The sequence below is a fragment of the Haliotis rufescens genome, unplaced genomic scaffold (genome assembly GCF_023055435.1).
Source record: "Haliotis rufescens isolate VD_foot unplaced genomic scaffold, xgHalRufe1.0.p SCAF_33, whole genome shotgun sequence".
Classification (NCBI taxonomy): domain Eukaryota; kingdom Metazoa; phylum Mollusca; class Gastropoda; order Lepetellida; family Haliotidae; genus Haliotis; species Haliotis rufescens.
The window spans coordinates 715,227-734,264 of NW_025964035.1; the positions used below are offsets into that span (position 1 = coordinate 715,227).

General features: G+C 41.4%; 1 protein-coding gene across 1 annotated transcript in view; it reads right to left on the reverse strand.

Annotated features, from left to right (window-relative positions):
- LOC124151611 (mucin-19-like) overlaps positions 1-17,741 on the reverse strand; it is a 56,412-nt gene extending 38,671 nt beyond the window's left edge. The window contains exons 1-14 of the mRNA XM_048380770.1: positions 17,371-17,741; positions 14,391-14,630; positions 13,148-13,199; positions 11,840-11,875; positions 10,103-10,138; positions 8,512-8,538; positions 7,646-7,672; positions 6,502-6,528; positions 5,200-5,226; positions 3,950-3,985; positions 3,100-3,138; positions 2,571-2,606; positions 1,071-1,106; positions 112-156 (exon numbers count right to left, since the gene is read on the reverse strand). Of these exons, the coding sequence (XP_048236727.1) occupies positions 112-156; positions 1,071-1,106; positions 2,571-2,606; positions 3,100-3,138; positions 3,950-3,985; positions 5,200-5,226; positions 6,502-6,528; positions 7,646-7,672; positions 8,512-8,538; positions 10,103-10,138; positions 11,840-11,875; positions 13,148-13,199; positions 14,391-14,630; positions 17,371-17,574 (868 nt within the window). The 5' untranslated portion in view covers positions 17,575-17,741. The remainder of the gene's footprint in view (positions 1-111; positions 157-1,070; positions 1,107-2,570; positions 2,607-3,099; positions 3,139-3,949; positions 3,986-5,199; positions 5,227-6,501; positions 6,529-7,645; positions 7,673-8,511; positions 8,539-10,102; positions 10,139-11,839; positions 11,876-13,147; positions 13,200-14,390; positions 14,631-17,370) is intronic.
- Between the last annotated feature and the right edge of the window lie 1,297 nt (positions 17,742-19,038).

The window sequence follows — 19,038 nt, forward strand, 5'->3', positions numbered from 1 at the left end:
TGTAGATCTCAGATGTTTACCACGAGAACGGGGGTATAGTGCTGACAAAACTGGAAACATATCCTTAATAACACATTATCCGACCTCTACAAACAATGACGACAATAATACCTTTAGCCCCTGGAAGACCTCTCGGCCCCTGCAGACCAACAGCACCTGCAAGCAATCACCAAGTACAGATCGCTAGAGAGACCATACAGAGTATATAGAGTCCCCAGATTTAAATGACATATTTTTACCCTCAGTTGTAAACATTGTTCAATTCCAAGGTAAAGGTTAAGGTGGTTAAAAAAAGGCTCTCCAAATCTCACCAGAGCCACAACACTAAGACTACGTTTTCATGTTCTTTGCTTACTTGTTCAACGTATCAGCTTCCAGCTGCAATAAACTACGGTTATAACGAACTCAAAGGGCCACTGATGTTAGTTCGTTATAACCGTAGTTCGATATAAACATATATACAACAAATGGATGGGGGAAAATAATTTCGTTGTATCCGTCATTTCGTGATAAACGTAGTTACTGTATATGGCTAGTGCATTATCGAGGCTGGACCAGACCATCCGGTGATTGATATTATGCGCAACGTTCCGCGCCGTCGGGTTACGATATCACGGGATCCGTTCAGCCGCCTCGTACAAGCATAGGTTGCTGGGGACCACTTCTAACCCGCAGTCACCACAGTGGGACTGTGGTCACAGTGGTTTATTTGAGTGGTTTACTTGAGTGAGTGAGTGAGTATGGTTTTACGCCGCTTTTAGCAATATACCAGCAATATCACGGCGGGGGACACCAGAAATGTATTTAGACTTGAAACATGGACACACTACAATCTCTTCTTTCGGGACTGTGGCCGCAATATTCCAGGTGAATATTATATATGTACTTCGTTATATGAGAAGCTGAAGGCAAGCGAAAGACATTTTTTTGTCAGTCCTAGGAATTCCTATAAATATTCTTGACAATTTAAAACAAAATTTCGTCGTTTGAAATGTGCCATTAAGCCCCCAAAATCATTTATCAACCCTCATTTGTTAATATCAATTCCACTTTTTATCTCGCACGCATACCTGGTTCACCAGCCGACCCAGGGAATCCCATGTCTCCTGAAAAAAACAACATTGATTAAATGAGTGCTTTTTTATTGTTAATGTGTTCTTTAACGCCGCACTCAGCAATATCCCAGCTATATGACGGCGGTCTGTAAATAATCGAGTATGGACCTGACAATCCAGTGATTAATATCATGAGCATCGATCCACGCAATTGGGATACGATGACATGCATCAACCGAGTCAGCGAGCCTGATCACTCGATCCCGTTAGTCGCCTCTTACGACAAGCGTAGTCGCCTTTTACGGCAAACATGAGCTGCTGAAGACCTACTCTCTACCCGGATCTCTACGGGTGGATTAAATGGGTGAGTCAGTGACAGCGTGACTGAGTGAGTCCGTCAGTAACAAGATCTGGACAAACCAACATATTATTTGAGCTCATCGAATGACTTGAAGGAAAATGGAAATATGTACATATTACGTAATATCACAAGTCCATCAGTATATTTCATCCACGTCCAGCATTTTAAAGACTCATTTTCTGTAACAAAGCTACCCCATTAGCTAAGTCTGGTGTATTTTCACTTCAGAGGTCTCCAACGTAGATTAGATACCTGTAAATTTGATTGGACACCGTACGCGAGAGCATGAGGTTTCAAATTAATAAACGTTACACCTGTTGTTTGAAATCTCTAAGTTGAAATCACAATAGGTTTATCTCCATACGTCCGTGACACAATGACAAAACAAACGGGAACTATATTGTTATAGCGGAGGATTACTGAAGCGGCATCGGTGTAGCCTAATATTTTCAGCAGGTTGAAAGGGCGAATCCAGGGATCAATGGAGATCAGCTTTAATCTACACGTGTTTGCTTCATGTACCCAAACCGTATTTTTCACCATAATGCTTGAACTACTTCAATAAGACACAAAAACATCATTTAGGCAGATATCCCGAAAGGATTATTCAAAATTCACTTGCCTTCAGAAAAAGACTCGACCTTTGTCAAGTTTTGTTCAAAAGAACGCGACACTATTATGTGTCATTAACTTCTCAGATGGTAAGTCTTAGAATCGTGATGCGGTGGTCATGACGTCACAGAACGTGTGAGAGTAGCGCTAAAAGTCAAGCTATATTCATGTTGCTGACTTTTACAACACACTCTCTGAGTTTTTGTTCGTCAAGTTGTCCGCCGGAAAATAAGCCACACATGCTGGAGATTATGATGGGACAACACTACGTTATTTAGCAACGTTAATGAAGTAAGACCAGTGTCAGGAATTGTCCAACGAGCGGGTTTGTGAAAATAGGTCTTCTGAATGAATATTTTCCTTCGCAGTGAAGCGGTCATCAGCAAGATGACGTAGATTCGATACCTCTGGCGGACCAATCAGAAGGCAGGATTCCGAATGTCATGGTAGAATAACGAATACATCACATTATTATGCTGGGTTTATTTGTATACGAAATGATGATTATGATATTAAAATATTGTTCTGAAGTTTACACCAACCTTTGGGTCCAACAATTCCGGGCACTCCGGGATCTCCTGAAATGATAAAAATAATAATGTTTTGAAATCGTTACAACAACTCGTCTGTCCTCGATTACATGTCACGCATGAAATATAAAGTCTGACATACCAAGAATCAGCATCGGACTTCGGTAGAACGTTATGATGTGGGATAGTATAGAAGGTGGAGCACTTCGACAGCGAGGCTCGTGTAATCTGTGGACGTCGCTATGATTGGTTGGTTGGTTGGTTTGTTGTTTAACGCCGCACTCAGCAATATTCCAGCTATGTGACGGCGTTCTGTAAATAATCGAGTCTGGACCAGACAATACAGTGATTGACATTATGAGCATCGATCGACGCAATTGGGATCGGTGACATGCTTCAACCAAGTCACCGAGCCTGACCACCCGATCCCGTTAGTCGCCTCCAACGACATGCATTGTCGCCTTTTACGGCAAGCATGGTTTGCTGAAGACTTATTCTACCCCGTATCTTCACGGGTCACTTCGCTATGAAGAGAACCTACCCTTGTCTCCTTTCAGACCAGCAGCGGATCCGCCATCGCCTGTTGACATTTATAAAAACGTAAGACGTAAGATCATCACAAAATGGTTTCCGTATTGTAATTACCATGTAAGCAGTAAACATTGTATTATACGAATCGCTGGAAATATATTATGCAAGGGATAAACATTGGAAGTCTTTGCAAATATCACCATGCATTTGCCTTTTGTGCCCAATGGAGCCTGTTTCGGCGGCTAATTGAGACTGGTTATTCTCTATCTTTGAAAATTCACATTTCAAATATCATATATATATCAAGATGAAAAGTTCGATTATGCGAGTCCTGTAACACTATAACAGGTTCATGTTGATACGAGAGCCGATGGGTGAGTGAGGGAGCTAATTTTCACGCCTTTTGGCAATATGTCAAGTCATCGAACATATGTTATATTCAGTCTGTGTAGACATCTATACGTAACCCCACCGCCCCATCTGTTGAAGACACCGGGTGTTATAGCCAGTCTGTGTAGACATATATACGTTACCCCACCGCCCTGTCAGTTGAAGACACCGGGTGTTATATTCAGTCTGCGAAGACATCTATACGTTACCCAACCCTATCTGTTGGAGACACCGGGTGTTATAGCCAGTCTGTGAAGACATCTATACGTTACCCCGCCGCCCTGTCAGTTGAAGACACCGGTCGTTATATCCAGTCTATGTAGACATCTGTACGTTACCCCAACACCCTGACAGTTGAAGACACCGGGTGTTATATCCAGTCTATGTAGACATCTGTACGTTACCCCAACACCCTGACAGTTGAAGACACCGGGTGTTATATTCAGTCTATGTAGACATCTGTACGTTACCCGGCTCTCCCTTGATGCCAACCCAACCTCGCCAGCCTGAAACAAGATATACCAATGTAAATATAAACTTTTTCATCATCATCATCACCATCATTATCATCATCATCAATTGAGTCACTTACACCTACATCACCAACTCAAATTACTATTTTCAGGAACAGGACCCCCAATCCTACCCCTAAGATGATTAAATAATATATATGAAATCGTCCGTATTAACAAGATTCGGACGAACGAATCATGTGCAGTGTTGAACACGTTCACGTCAATATCTTCCGGATTAAAGAGGTGAGGACTAACTTAATGGTACTGACTTCTTTAAGTGTCAGAAGTTGGTGTCATGAACAAGGGAGATAATTCTATGGAGATACAACTTCTTTATTTTAACGTTGTGCCGAAATATGTTCGACACATTTGTTTTTAAATATATCTTTGAATTCATGACTCAATTGTATATATATATATATATATCAACTAATACACTGACACCGTTATAAAGCAAGTGATGAGAATTGCTTTATAACAGTGTTATATCAACACCAATACGTTGCCGTTATTGTTATAAAGAAGCTGTATATCCATAGAACTATATCTCCTTGTTCATGATGTTAATGTTTTAGAAATTATTTATGATACTCCACATTTTAATCTCTATAGAAATACAGAACCGAATAAAAACAATGTTCCACTCATATAAAACATACTGTATTCATTTATGAGGAAGTGAGATATAACGTCGCGTTCAAGATTATTTCACCTATATAGCGACGTGCATGCTTGTGTGTGTGTGTGTGTGTGTGTGTGTGTGTGTGTGTGTGTGTGTGTGTGTGTGTGGCTGCTTGTACTTGTCCGGACTGATGCTGATTTATAGTGCTAGCTCACTGAGATACCATGCCGCAGTTTAACATGAATACACCACTCAGACACAGTATACTGACTCCGAGCCGACCAGTCCTTGTTTTGACCCCTTAATGCCGAGCGCCAGGCAGGGTAACAACAAGTACCATAGTTTAACGTCTTTTGGTATGAAGCGGCCGAGGTTCGAACCCCGGACCTTCCGCTCTCCGGCGGATGCTCTACCACTAGACCACGGAGGCTGTTAGGAGATGTAGTGGTGAGTAGAGAACGTCAGTGTCATGTTTTTTTGTAGAAGGTGATCGTTTTTTAACAATATTTCAAACGAATCTAGGATGTTAAATATATATCTTGTTTTCAAATATTGAATGTTGAGCTTACTTTGTTGAACATACCTCGTTCTCCCCGCGGACCCTCATCACCTGAAGAACATAAACGAAAGGTCACAGAGGTCACAAAGGTCACACAGGTCACAGAGGTCAGACACTATGGTTATATAGTGAGTAGAAAGTCAAGCAGCTAGTATCAACATTCCAGCAACATTACGACGGGGGGAGGGAGAGAAGGGGGGGAGAAGGGGGGGGGGGAGGGGGAGTTGACATCCGACATGGGTTCACACATTGTACCCATGTGGGGAATCGATCCCGGGCCCTCGTCGTGACGAGCGGGCGTTTTAACCTCTAGGCTACCACTGTCGCTACAGAGACCGTGGGTAGCCTTGAGGTCTCTATCGCTACATGGAGGAACGGGTGGCCGGGCCGTCTAAGGCGCCGCGATTCGCTGTGCAGAGTTGCATCCCTTGGGCACTCCAGAAACCTATGATTGTGGGTTCGAATCCCGGTTCGCCCCGATTATGTTTCTAGGTTTGTCAGCACCGTGTTCGTGGGTTTCGTGGTAAACGTCTAAGACGCATCACTTGGGGCTTTCCTCCCACATTGAGCTCACACGCCGTCATATAACTGGAATACTGTTTAAAGCGGCGTTAAACCAAACTCACTCACTATCGCTACATAGAAACCAAAGGCGTCACTCTGAGCTGTTAATAATATCGCATCCTTCATAAATAAAGCATACAGACTCATATAATTTGAAATGTATATTAACATCATGCCATTTCTTCTGTGAGGGTGGGATAAGGAGAGCGTAAGTGTGTCCCAGTCTCCGCAACTTAGATATTACATATAAAACAAAGAATTGTAGAATCAGTGCATTCGGCACCACTCGTAGGGTTCCGTCACCACCAAGGTGATTATCTGCTTGACTCGGAAAATAGAGAAATAGAATGTGCCGCCTTATGATTTGTTTGTTTGTTTGTTGTTTAACGCCTCTCAATATTCCAGCTATATCGCTGCGGTCTGTAAATATTCGAGTCTGGACCAGACAATCTAGTGATTGACATCAAGAGCATCGATCTACGCAACTGGGATCAATGACGCATCAACCAAGTCAGCGAGCCTGACCACCCGATCCCGTCAGTCGCCTCTTACGACAAGCATAGTCTCCTTTTACGGCAAGCATGGGTTGCTGAAGACCTATTCTACCCCGGTTCTTCACGGGTATGCTGCCTAAGAAAAGCGTTACTGAATACATAAATATATACATTAACTATAATATAGCATTAAACATGAAATTTGACCTATTTTCGTCAGTAAGTACACTTAATAATCATAATATTTTATTGAAAACAAACAACGTACCTTTCGGCCCCGGGAGACCATCCGCTCCTGCATAAAAAGACATTTGTTGTCTTTTGATGAAAAACATAGATATGTCGTACAAACACACAGCAATGTGATTCATTGAGATTTCAAATATTCCGAGCGGATTGTTTACAGTGTTCTGAAACGTGAAACAGCTCCTCGAGAGAGGAATTTATTTAATTGCCATCGACCTTGCTTTAGAATGACCTGCCAAGTTGATACGAAGCATTAAGTCCTCCTTGAATTATGTATTCATTCGTAAATCGTTGGACACAATGTAAAGTTGATTGTGTTATTCATAAACATATTTGCCGTGGAAACAGTGACAAATGTTGGTCCATATTTAAATAGGTAATATTCGACATCAGCTAAAGTTTGATTGTTTTGTATCGTAGTAACATCTTATCTGTAGTAGTGTTTGTTTATTTATTTGTTGTTTAACGCCGCACTCAGCAATATTCTTACTATACAGCGGCGGTCTGTTAATAATCGAGTCGGAACCAGACAATCCACTGATTGACATCATGAGCATCGGCCCACGCAACTAAGTCAGCGAGCGTGACCACCCAATCCCGTTAGTCACCTCTTGCGACAAGCATAGTTCCCTTTTACGGCAAGCATGCATGGGTTGCTGAAGATCTATTCTACCCCGGATTTTCACGGGTCTCTGTAGTAAGATGGGTTGTTTTCAAATCTTTAATCGAAAACAACACCTGCATAGATTAACGTCTATTTGCTCTTTTTAAAAAACCCATAATGTATCATTCAAACATACAACGATATATTCACAAGGTCAGATTTGAAAAAGTCAAATTCTGTTGGATTGTTGCGATGGGAATACAACGAAACAACTACTCCAGATACAATTAATAACTGTTGATTTTGCTTTAGACTTGCAAACAAATATTCGTTGCTGTTCTCAATTAACATTAACCCCTCCCCGGAGAACGTATCCATTCGTTGATTGTTGGAAACAATATTTATTATTTCATTCATGAGCTTGTTTGCCGGAGAGCAGCCGTAGGTCTTTAAGAAAACCGCAAATATTCGACATCTTTACTTTGAATATTTTATATGGTGAGAAAGTATATACAGCAATTGTTTTTTTTGCAGAATATGTAATCGACAACAAACAACCTACCTTTCTGCCCCGGAAGTCCATCCGCACCTGCATAAAACAACATCCATAAGTTAAGGATACGCGACAGAAATCATTTAACAATGACATAGAAAGCTCGGTTTTATTAACCAGCCAACCAACCAGCCAGCCGACCGACCGACCGACCGACCGACCGACCGACCGACCGACCGACCGATCGATCGATCGATCGATCGATCAATCAATCAATCAATCAATCAATCAATCAATCAATCAATCAATCAATCAATCAATCAATTTTGTCGCTCCTATAAAACAAATAACAGTACATTACGAGAACACAAAACTTGTATGAATGAACTAGTATCGCCTGTGTTGAAGCTACGTCCAACGCCAACACATGTCATGTCGGCGGTGCAGTGGTGTACGTCACGTACAGCTAGATAGAGCGATACAGTGAGTGAGTGAGTGAGTGAGTATATGGCTTTACGACTCTCTTAGCAATATTTTATCAATATTACGGCAGGGAACACCAGAATTCAACATTCCCATGTTGGGAATCGAACACGGGACTTCGGCGTGACGAGCGAACGATTTAGCCACTTGGCTACCGCATCGCCTCTTCGACGGTACAGACACAATCGTTTACTTTGTTTCATAAGCCCTCATGTTTATCCGTTGTTTCACAGATTCCTTTCCAAGACCATGTGTTCAATGGTCGACATAAAAACGAATTGTTTGTTTTTAAATACGTTTTAGGGGATATTATTAAACCTGTCGGGCAGGAAAATTATTTTTTTCAATTCTGCTTTTAAAAAAAGCTTCCAATAGGGTCCAACTTAGCGTTTTGAAAATTACCGAAATACTGAATTCTTCCCGAAATTATAAAATGTGTGGTCTTAACTCACCTGGGTTGCCGGGAGGTCCTTGGGAACCTGTTCAACAAAATAAAAATAAAATTTTGGTATCACAATAACATACGTTTTCTTAAAACATACTCTCCGGCGTTCACAATAAGATCAAATCATTGTCTTCGATTATCACTTCGATGACATCACCGCAGAGTTGCATCCGTTAAGCGTGTAAGGATCCTATGATCGTGGGTACAAATGCACAATTTCTCGTCTTATTAATATTATGCACAGATTAAAATTATAAAAATGCAGCAAAGAGGGTTTGGGTGATCCTGGCACAGTCAGGCTGGTTAGGCTCATCATCAGCTCAGGGCCCTTGCCCCCTCTACACGCAGCCCAGACAGCGAAATGGGACTTCTCCCAGAAAGCGCTACCTAATCAAACCCGCCCAGAACTTTTCGGAGAATGTGAAGACTCCCCAACACTGCAGCCTTCTGCATTACCCAGATTGTCAGAGGGGCTGTATTCCTGGTAGCAAACCCGGGTACTCTCCCAATGTCAGTCAACAAATTGTCAGGTACCAAACCTAAGGCACCGAGAACAATGGGGAGTTGGACAACTTGGTACTTGGGATGCAAGCGTGACTTCCGAAAGCGAGGTCTGCACATTTGCCATGTTTTTCATGAATCTTGTCAATCACATTAGTGTCAAAAGGAACAGGAAATTCAATGATATAAAAGGATTTCATTGGATTTATCAAAAAGGACAAGATCAGGTTTGTTGGCCTGGATACGTCTGGGGCTGTATACGGGCCTATTCCAAAGAATTTTGTATTCATCATTTTCCATGACGCCCTCTACATATTCCGGGTCGTACCATAAGGGTGGACCTGTGTGTCAAAACCACAAGCATGGCAGAGACTCTCCATGTCCATCATGTCGCTTAAGATACAGTGTTTGTGCCAAAGCAGTATCATTAAACTCACTGCATAATCTACATTTCATAGTCACATTTGGACGGTTTCGAGTGGGAAGTGACTGGTCAAGAGAAGCAAACAGAAAGCCCTTCGAATTCTGTTTCACTTTTCAAGCCAGCCGACTTCATCAAGGCGAACGACTCTGCGGGGTTGCTGAACCTCTCAACATACTGCACATATCCTCGACGCAGTGGTCGTTCAGACAGTCGCTACTTATTATTATTATTAAATTAAAATTTGTCTTCCCCATACTCTTGGTAAACTCTGGTAGATATTGACTGACCCACTTAGCCTGAACGTGATCGGATACCAGTCAGTAGATGGGCAGATAAATACATGCAAATATCCACTTTTATAACCTAATTAAAACTACTCAAGTTGGAACTAGAATAGATTCATGATTTCGCTCTTCTATTAAATATAGATCACGTAAAACCGTTAAACTGGACCCCCCTTTGTTCGAAAACCTCGCCTTTCGGAAGATTATTGTTGAAAACGCCTTCACGTATGTACAAGTATATCATATCACACCTTACAATATACTCAACGATATCATATCATTGCCTATTATTAGTTTATCAGTAATTTTATTAACACCGTCAGTTTCTCTGAGTCGGTGTTGTCCAGATTAGAGAGGTTTTACTGTAGAACAAGACAAGTGTTTCTCACCATCTTTCCCAGCCGGACCCACTGGCCCCTCCGGACCTGGAACACAATGTGACTCCTTACTGTCTGGGGGCGATGTAACACACACACAGACACACATACACAGACACACTCACGCACAGACACACACACATACACACAGACATACATACACACATACATACACACACATACACACTTACACATAGACACAGACAGACAGATACACTCACACAGAGACCCAAAGACACACACAGGCACATAGACACACACATGCACACAGGCATACATACACACAGACATACATACACACATACATACTTACACATAGACACACACAGGCACAGAAACACACACACACACACACACACACACACACACACACACACACACACACAAACAGGCACATATACACACACATGCACACAGACATACACACATACACACAGATACACTCACACAGATACCCAAAGACACACACAGGCACATAGACACACACATGCACACAGACATACATACACACATACATACTTACACATACACACTTACACATACACACACACAGACAGATACACTCACACAGATACCCAAAGACACACACAGGCACATAGACACACACATGCACACAGACATACACTCATACACACAGACATACATACACACATACATACACACACATACACACTTACACATAGACACACACAGACAGATACACTCATACAGAGACCCAAAGACACACACAGGCACATAGACACACACATGCACACAGACATACATACACATAGACACACACAGGCACAGAAACACACACACACACACACACACACACGCACATAGACACACACATGCACGGTGTATGCAGTGTAGCGGGATATACATAATATACAACATGTCATGCACGATGTATGCAGTGTAGCGGGTTATACATAAAATACTACATGTCATGCACGATGTATGCAGTGTAGCGGGATATATATGATATACTACATGTCATGCACGATGCATGCAGTGTAGTGGGATATACATAATATACTACAGTTCAAGCACGATGTATGCAGTGTAGTGGGATACCCATAATATACTACATGTCATGCACGATGTATGCAGTGTAGTGGGATACACATAATGTACTACAGGTCATGCACGATTTATGCAGTGTAGCGGGATAAACATAATATACTACATGTCATGCACGATGTATGCAGTGTAGTGGGATACCCATAATATACAACATGTCATGCACGATGTATGCAGTGTAGTGGGATACACATAATGTACTACAGGTCATGCACGATGTATGCAATGTAGCGGGATATACACAATATACTACAGGTCATGCACTGTGTATGTAGTGTAGCGGGATATACATAATATACTACAGGTCATGCACGGTGTATGTAGTGTAGCGGGATATACACAATATACTACAGGTCATGCACGATGTATGCAGTGTAGCGGGATATACACAATATACTACAGGTCATGCACGATGTATGCAGTGTAGCGGGATATACATAATATACTACAGGTCATGCACTGTGTATGCAGTGTAGCGGGATATACATAATATACTACAGGTCATGCACGGTGTATGCAGTGTAGCGGGATATACATAATATACTACATGTTATGCACGGTGTATGCAGTGTAGCGGGATATACAATATATACTACAGGTCATGCACTGTGTATGTAGTGTAGCGGGATACACATAATATACTACATGTCATGCACTGTGTATGTAGTGTAGCGGGATACTTACCTGGGTAGCCGTCGAAACCAGGTTGACCCTTTGGACCTACAAACATACATTAGTACATGTCACGTGACATATGAACACACCCACTACAAACATGCATAAGTACATGTCACGTGACATTTGAACAAACACACTACAAATATACATCAGCAGAGGTCACATGGCATATGAAAAAACACACTACAAATATACATCAGCAGAGGTCACATGGCATATGAACAAACACACAGGAAACATACACCGGTTTGTTTATTGTTTAACGACGCACTCAGCAATATTCCAGCTATATAACGACGGTCTTTAAATAGTCGGGTCTGGACCAGACAATACTTTGAATGACATCATGAGCATCGATCTACGCAAAATGGATACGAGGACATGCATTAACCAAGTCAGCGAGCCTGACCACGGGATCCCGTTTGTCGCCTCTTACGGCAAGCGTAGTCGCCTTTTACGGCAAGCATGGGTTGCTGAAGACCTATTCTACCCCGGAATCTTCAAGGGACACACATATCAGTAGACGTCAGGTGACCTTTTAACATACACTGACTACAAACAACTTACACCACAACTTTCTGAAGTACTAGTTGAGGAATATGTGTCTAATCGTTTAGCTTGAATTAATGAATAGAAAAACCTAAATAGGCCATGGCACTGTAGCTCACCTGGGTATGCAGTCAACCGTTTAAAATGTCCACTGCGACAGACACCAAACATTAGTTACTGTCAGCATTGATATTTAACTATTTTCTGCATATAATGTGAAGAGTAAAAACTACTCCAAAACTGTAATGATTTCAACAAATAATATATCATCATCATTACAAGGTTAAACTCGCTCCATCGGGAAATGGGCGGTCGGGTAGCCTAGTGGTTAAAGCGTTCGCTGGTCACGCCGAAGACCCGGGTTCGATTCCCGACATGGGTACAATGTGTGAGGCTCATTTCTGGTGTCCCCCGCCGTGATATTGCTAGAATATTGCTAAAAGCGTCGCCATATAAGTGCAATAATATCGGACGCGACGTAAAATCCAATTTCAACACAACACGATGTTGGAGATTTTATGAGTACTTCTGGTAGAGCAGATTTCGCTAACGTGTGTTTTCCCAGAGCATATCTACAAACTGCTACGTTGTTAAAAACGGGTAGTGAAGCAATAAACGTATTTTAATGCATATATACAGACATGGTTTGGAAAGGAGATGATAAACAGAATTTTAATGACAGACTTATTATTTGATAAACTAATGCCCTCATCAATCCGGACGATACCACAGCCACCAGGATGTTAATATTAACGGGTGACCTACCTGAGAGGCAAATGCTGTGCGCGGCCGAACAATGAACTGCGAGTGCCTCTGCCTGGAAAGCGTTGATCGAAATATTTCAATATTGTAGAGAGTATTACAAGTAATACATTTTTGCTGATGGACACATTTACAGAAGTGGCCAGGATAATAACAATAATGATAAGAATGATAATGATGATGATAATGATGATGATGATGATGATGATGATGATGATGATGATAATAATAATAATAATAATAATAATAATAATAATAATGATGATGATGATGATGATGATGATGATGATGATGATGATAATAATGATGATGATGATTATATTGATGATGATGATGATGATGATGATGATGATGATGATGATGATGATAAACAAAAAAAAGTGACAAATTATTTTCATAATCATAAGTAATCCATTGTACAATTCTGACTATATCATATGCACATGTTGATGAATCACTATCAAATAGTGATGACACCAGGTGTTCGAGAAAAGGTTAGCCTAACCTACCCAATCGGACGAAACCGACACAAACGCATGCAAAGACAAGTCAAATGTTCACCTGAAAAAAAACACCACTGTCCTCCACATGTGTGAACATTTAGACCGCTTTACTGAGGCCGTGTATGTTGTACACCTGATCAAGCAACACTTGGGCAAGAGTCGTGTGACACCAGTTGCCTTACACAGGTAAAGATTGCCTTGTGTAACGGGACACTGACACTGTCGGAACACACCGACCAGGACATATTTACCTCGTATGTTCTGCTAGCATTGGGCTGTTGTGAACGTGGCATTCGCGCACTTTTTGCACAGTTAGCATGTTTCCTAGGTTCGAGATCACGAGAACGCGAGCATGTCCCTCACAAACCATAATCTTAACATATTCAACGTGAAGTTATTAGATACTACAATATGACCAAGTTAATTGCATTCTCAAATTGCAATTCTACATCTTTCTTTCAGTTCTGGTCTTCCTTCCACAGACTTTTCAATCCTAACAAAAAATACTAGTTATGATATTTTATGATTGTCTATATTTGCAAAAGGTTTTGAAAGTTTGATGTAAAGGGATTGTTTTTTAAATAATGCATAATTGATGAAATTCTACACATTGTACTTTATTTGAAATGTGAATAAAGATATATTTTTTTTTAAATAAAAAAAAAAAAATCTTATATAGCATGCAAAAAATACGAATGGTCAGTGATGAGGAACTAGAAATTGTGTTAAAATGTGCTGCTGACCTGAGCGTCCAGGATGTATTGGATGGCCTGGTCGATGACCATCTCGACGCCGTAGTTGGAGAGTGGCACGCCGCCGTAGTCGATGTTAGCCATGTTTTCCGTCAGATTGATCTTGTCGGCTATCTGGGTGACGTATGCCATCTCGGGGGTGCTGGCATAGGAAGGAAGGTTGGTGTAGGTTTCGGGCATGACGTCACTGCTCATCATTGGGGGCTGGGTTGTCTCCGCCTTGACATTTCTCTGAAGTCGGTCGAACAATTTAGGAAACATTTTGTTGAAAAGGAGTGAGTATGGTTTTACGCCGCTTTTAGCAATATTCCAGCAATATCACCCGATCCCGTTTGTCGCCTCTTACGACAACCATTGTCGCCTTTTACGGCAGGCATGGGTTGCTAAAGACCTATTCTACCCCGGATCTTCACGGGTCCGGTAGTTCCACTACCAGGAGATAATTCAATGTTAATATCAATTCTATATTTTCAGATAATTATAGTAGTTCATCATAAACACATAATAAAGCACAATATATACTGATGCTGTTAGTTTAAGTTCGGGTGCAAATATATATATTTTTTGGAATTTTTTTACCATTATTAAACATACAAAATATTAAACATAATTTCAACCAAGGAGAAAATTTTGTACTTTTTAAAATCTTCCAATCGCCAGCTGCCCCAGAAGTAGATCTGTTTACACAAAAAGTAATACGGATGGTCCAACACACAACTCTTCCCACATATTACTCCAGACACTCAACACGCCATGGCGACACGATGCAATCCCGAACAATCTTGTACGATCATGTTTAACATATAGAGTGAGTGAGTGAATGAGTATGTTTTTACGCCGCCTTTAGCAATATTCCAGCAATATCACGGCGGGGGACACCAGAAATGGGCTTCACACATTGTACCCATGTCGGGAATCGAACCCGGGTTTTCGGCGTGTCGAGCGAACGCTTTAACCACTAGGCTACCCCACCGCCCCTGTTGAAAAGGAAAGAGATGAAGGTGTTTGTGTCTAGCTGTGTCAGGTTGGTATAATGAGGGGGGGTTGAATGTTGTTTTTGGCCGCAGTCAGCAGTAATTGAATCGGCGCTAGACCAGTGATTGATATAATGAGCAGCCCAAAATTAGGGTAGGACGTCACGAAGACTACCATGTCAGATGTCGCGCCCTCCCGTCCCAAAGTGTCACATTCGTACACCGTGACCTGCAGTTCAAGTCCGAGTCACACCATATGACGTCATGTGCAGTCAGGGTACCAGGGTATGTCGTATCTCACACACCGCCGTCATATAGCTGGAATATTGCTGGGTGAGGCGTTAAACAACAAACCAATCAACCAACCAACGTATCTCACATGCTATATCACACATCATTTATCCATCTCACACTCATTGGAAACCTCACACATAACCATATATCACACATCCTGACAATCATCTCACACATCCTGACGAAATCACACACATCATTAGGTATGTCTCACACATTATGACGTCATCTAACACATCATGACGTACATCTCACACATTATGATGCACACCTCACACATTATGACGTCATCTAATATATTATGACGTCATCTTACACATTATGAAGCACATCTGACACACCATGATGCATATCTTACACATTATGACGTCATCTTACAAATAATGACGCACATGTCACATCCTGATGTACATATCATACATTTTGACGCCATCTCACACATCCTGATGCACATCTCACACATTATGGCGCACATCTCACACATCCTGATGCACATCTCACACATTATGGCGCACATCTCACACATCCTGATGTACATTTCACACATTATGGCGCACATCTCACACATCCTGATGCACATTTCACACATTATGGCGCACATCTCACACATCCTGATGCACATTTCACACATTATGACGTCATCTCACACATTATGGCGCACATCTCACACATCCTGATGCACATTTCACACATTATGACGTCATCTCACACATTATGGCGCACATCTCACACATCCTGATGCACATTTCACACATTATGACGTCATCTCACACATTATGGCGCACATCTCACACATCCTGACAATCATCTCACACATCCTGACAATCATCTCACACATCACGACACACATCTCACACATCACGACACACATCTCACACATCACGACGTACATCTCAAACATCACAGGGTAGATCTCACACATCACACATCTTTTCATCGGATACACAGAGAATATTACCCGCGTGTCTTTTGATATCAAATATACCAACTGGAGTTGATAAAAGTGGGAAAAAGAAGAAGATTTTCCACTTCTATCAAAGGGTGTTGACATAATTGATATCAAAAGACACAAGGGTGAGATTTTTTTTATCATCCAACAACATTCTTCCAACTGTTTCACTTTGCAAACAGTAATATGTGTCTTGAGTGTAAAAAATAATGCTAACAGCTTCAGTAGCGGAGCTATTAGTGATGTCATTTGATTGTGTCATGGTAACAATGACGTCACCATGGTCTGCAAAGCTTTGTGATGCAGTTTCATTGCAGCAATGTCTACAACGTAGTGAGTGAGTGAGTGAGTCTGTGAGTGAGCGAGTGAGTATGATTTTAAGCCGCTTTCAGCAATATTGCTGCAATATCACGACGGGGGACACCAGAAATGGCCTTCACAAGGAATCGAACCCCGGCCTTCGGCGTGACGAGCGAACGCTTGAACCACTAGGCTACCCCACCTCCAGCAGCCAATCCGCAACACAGCTTTTTTCAACCAAAATTCCTCGGAGACATTTGACAAGTAGCGCCTGTCATAAGGTAACATTAATCATGCACGGACCTGTACAAGACAAAGAACCATCCCTCGCCCAAACTTGTCACAATCAAAATGTCAAAACAACGATTTGGCATCCGGTATTTTTTAAAGGTAAAAATTCAGAATTTGAAGAATGGACACTTTCATTTCAAAAATCAAAACTCAAAATACGTACCTTTGCCCGTTCATGCCTGTTATGAATAGCGAAATTGCATAGAGTTTCTAACTTGTCGACTCGTCCGCGAAGCCGGGTAACGTCCAGAAATTGCACATAAAACCCCGCACCAAACGAACATATCAGAGCCAGCTGAACGAAAGTGAAAGAGAGAAGATATGGTCGAATACTGTTCTTCTCTGAGCTGTTTTCTCCTCCCTTCATCTGTCTATCCACATAGCCCTTGAGGGCTTGTTTGTTTCTGAAGATATCCGTAAATACGCCGGTCGAAAACAAATACAGCAGGACTACCGGTATCCAGGCGTGCGAATTGATTCAGCTAGCTTGTGATGACGTCACAGTTTTTGACACGTGTCGCCCCATCTCCTCTACATGCCTGTCTGTCTAGATGAGATACTGAGTGTTTAATAAAACTTTAAGTAATTGTGGCAGTTGATTTGACAATAAAACGGATACGACAACCACTGACGAACATTAAGATATGCCGAAAATGCAAATTTAATAAGTCATGATAAATATTGGTTAAAAATAGGCTACCAAATATCAAGAGTTCGGAGTTGAATACACTCACGCGTTATAAAACGCGATTTCCTTAATACCACGTGACTTTAAGGGCGTGGCTATTTGATGACAAGTAACCATTGCGGCTCTTACTTCAGATAACTTGGTTTCGGTGCAAGACCACATTCTTAGAAATGAATTGAGATAATATAAGCCTTGAATTCCGACCACAGGATTCTTCAAATGCCTTGAATGGTCTTTGAAATATAAAATACAACTCGCCGAAACTTTAACCAGTCGAAATGGAACGAACATCAGTAGCCCATATTACATAGACATTATTGCATAATGCGGGCGTTCATATATTTTATCGAAACGACAATTCTTTAAATATTGTACATTCTGACACTAATATCACATTTCTTGCACACACGAATGAAATAAAAATCACAGTTAGCTATTTATCTAATCTTATATTCCAGGAGAAGAGGTGTCTCTCCTGTCATCAATAATATGCTGTGACGTCATTACTGTTGTGACGTCACTGTACAACATTGACAGTAGCCTCGCCTAGATGAACACTACTAAGCTGACTGTCTTTCATTTCCCGATGAACGTCAGTATGTCGTTTGATTGCGTCATCAGTTCAGCGGCGAGATGCAGAACTACTTTAGAAGAATTCCCCAATGTGTAAAAAAATGTCCCGACATAAATTCAGGCTACGAATGATGCAGGCTTTGAAGATCTTGTACACGTTGGGTCATTAAAATGAAGCGTCCATTCGTAGCTACAACAGAACATGCTATATTTACCAAAATTTTAACGAAATCACTAAGATCACTTTAGGTGAAAGACATTTCCGAAGCCGCCATTTTATGACGTTTGTAAAAGCAAGGGACGAAAATTCCAGTGGATTTTGGGGACGATGACGTCACGAAAAAGCACACTCTCCGCGTTAACTTTAATTGATTAAAGTTTGGTGTAAAAATTGATTGCTTTGTTAGGTAGTATGTTTTTGTCTATATAAGGATTGAAGTTGTATTTGTTGACGTTCATCAGAAAATGTACCATAAAGCGCACCTCCCGTGAAGCACCCTCTTCATCGGCCGATGAACGTCAACAAATAAATAACTGTAGAGCTCGTGAAATTATTACATCATATGTGTA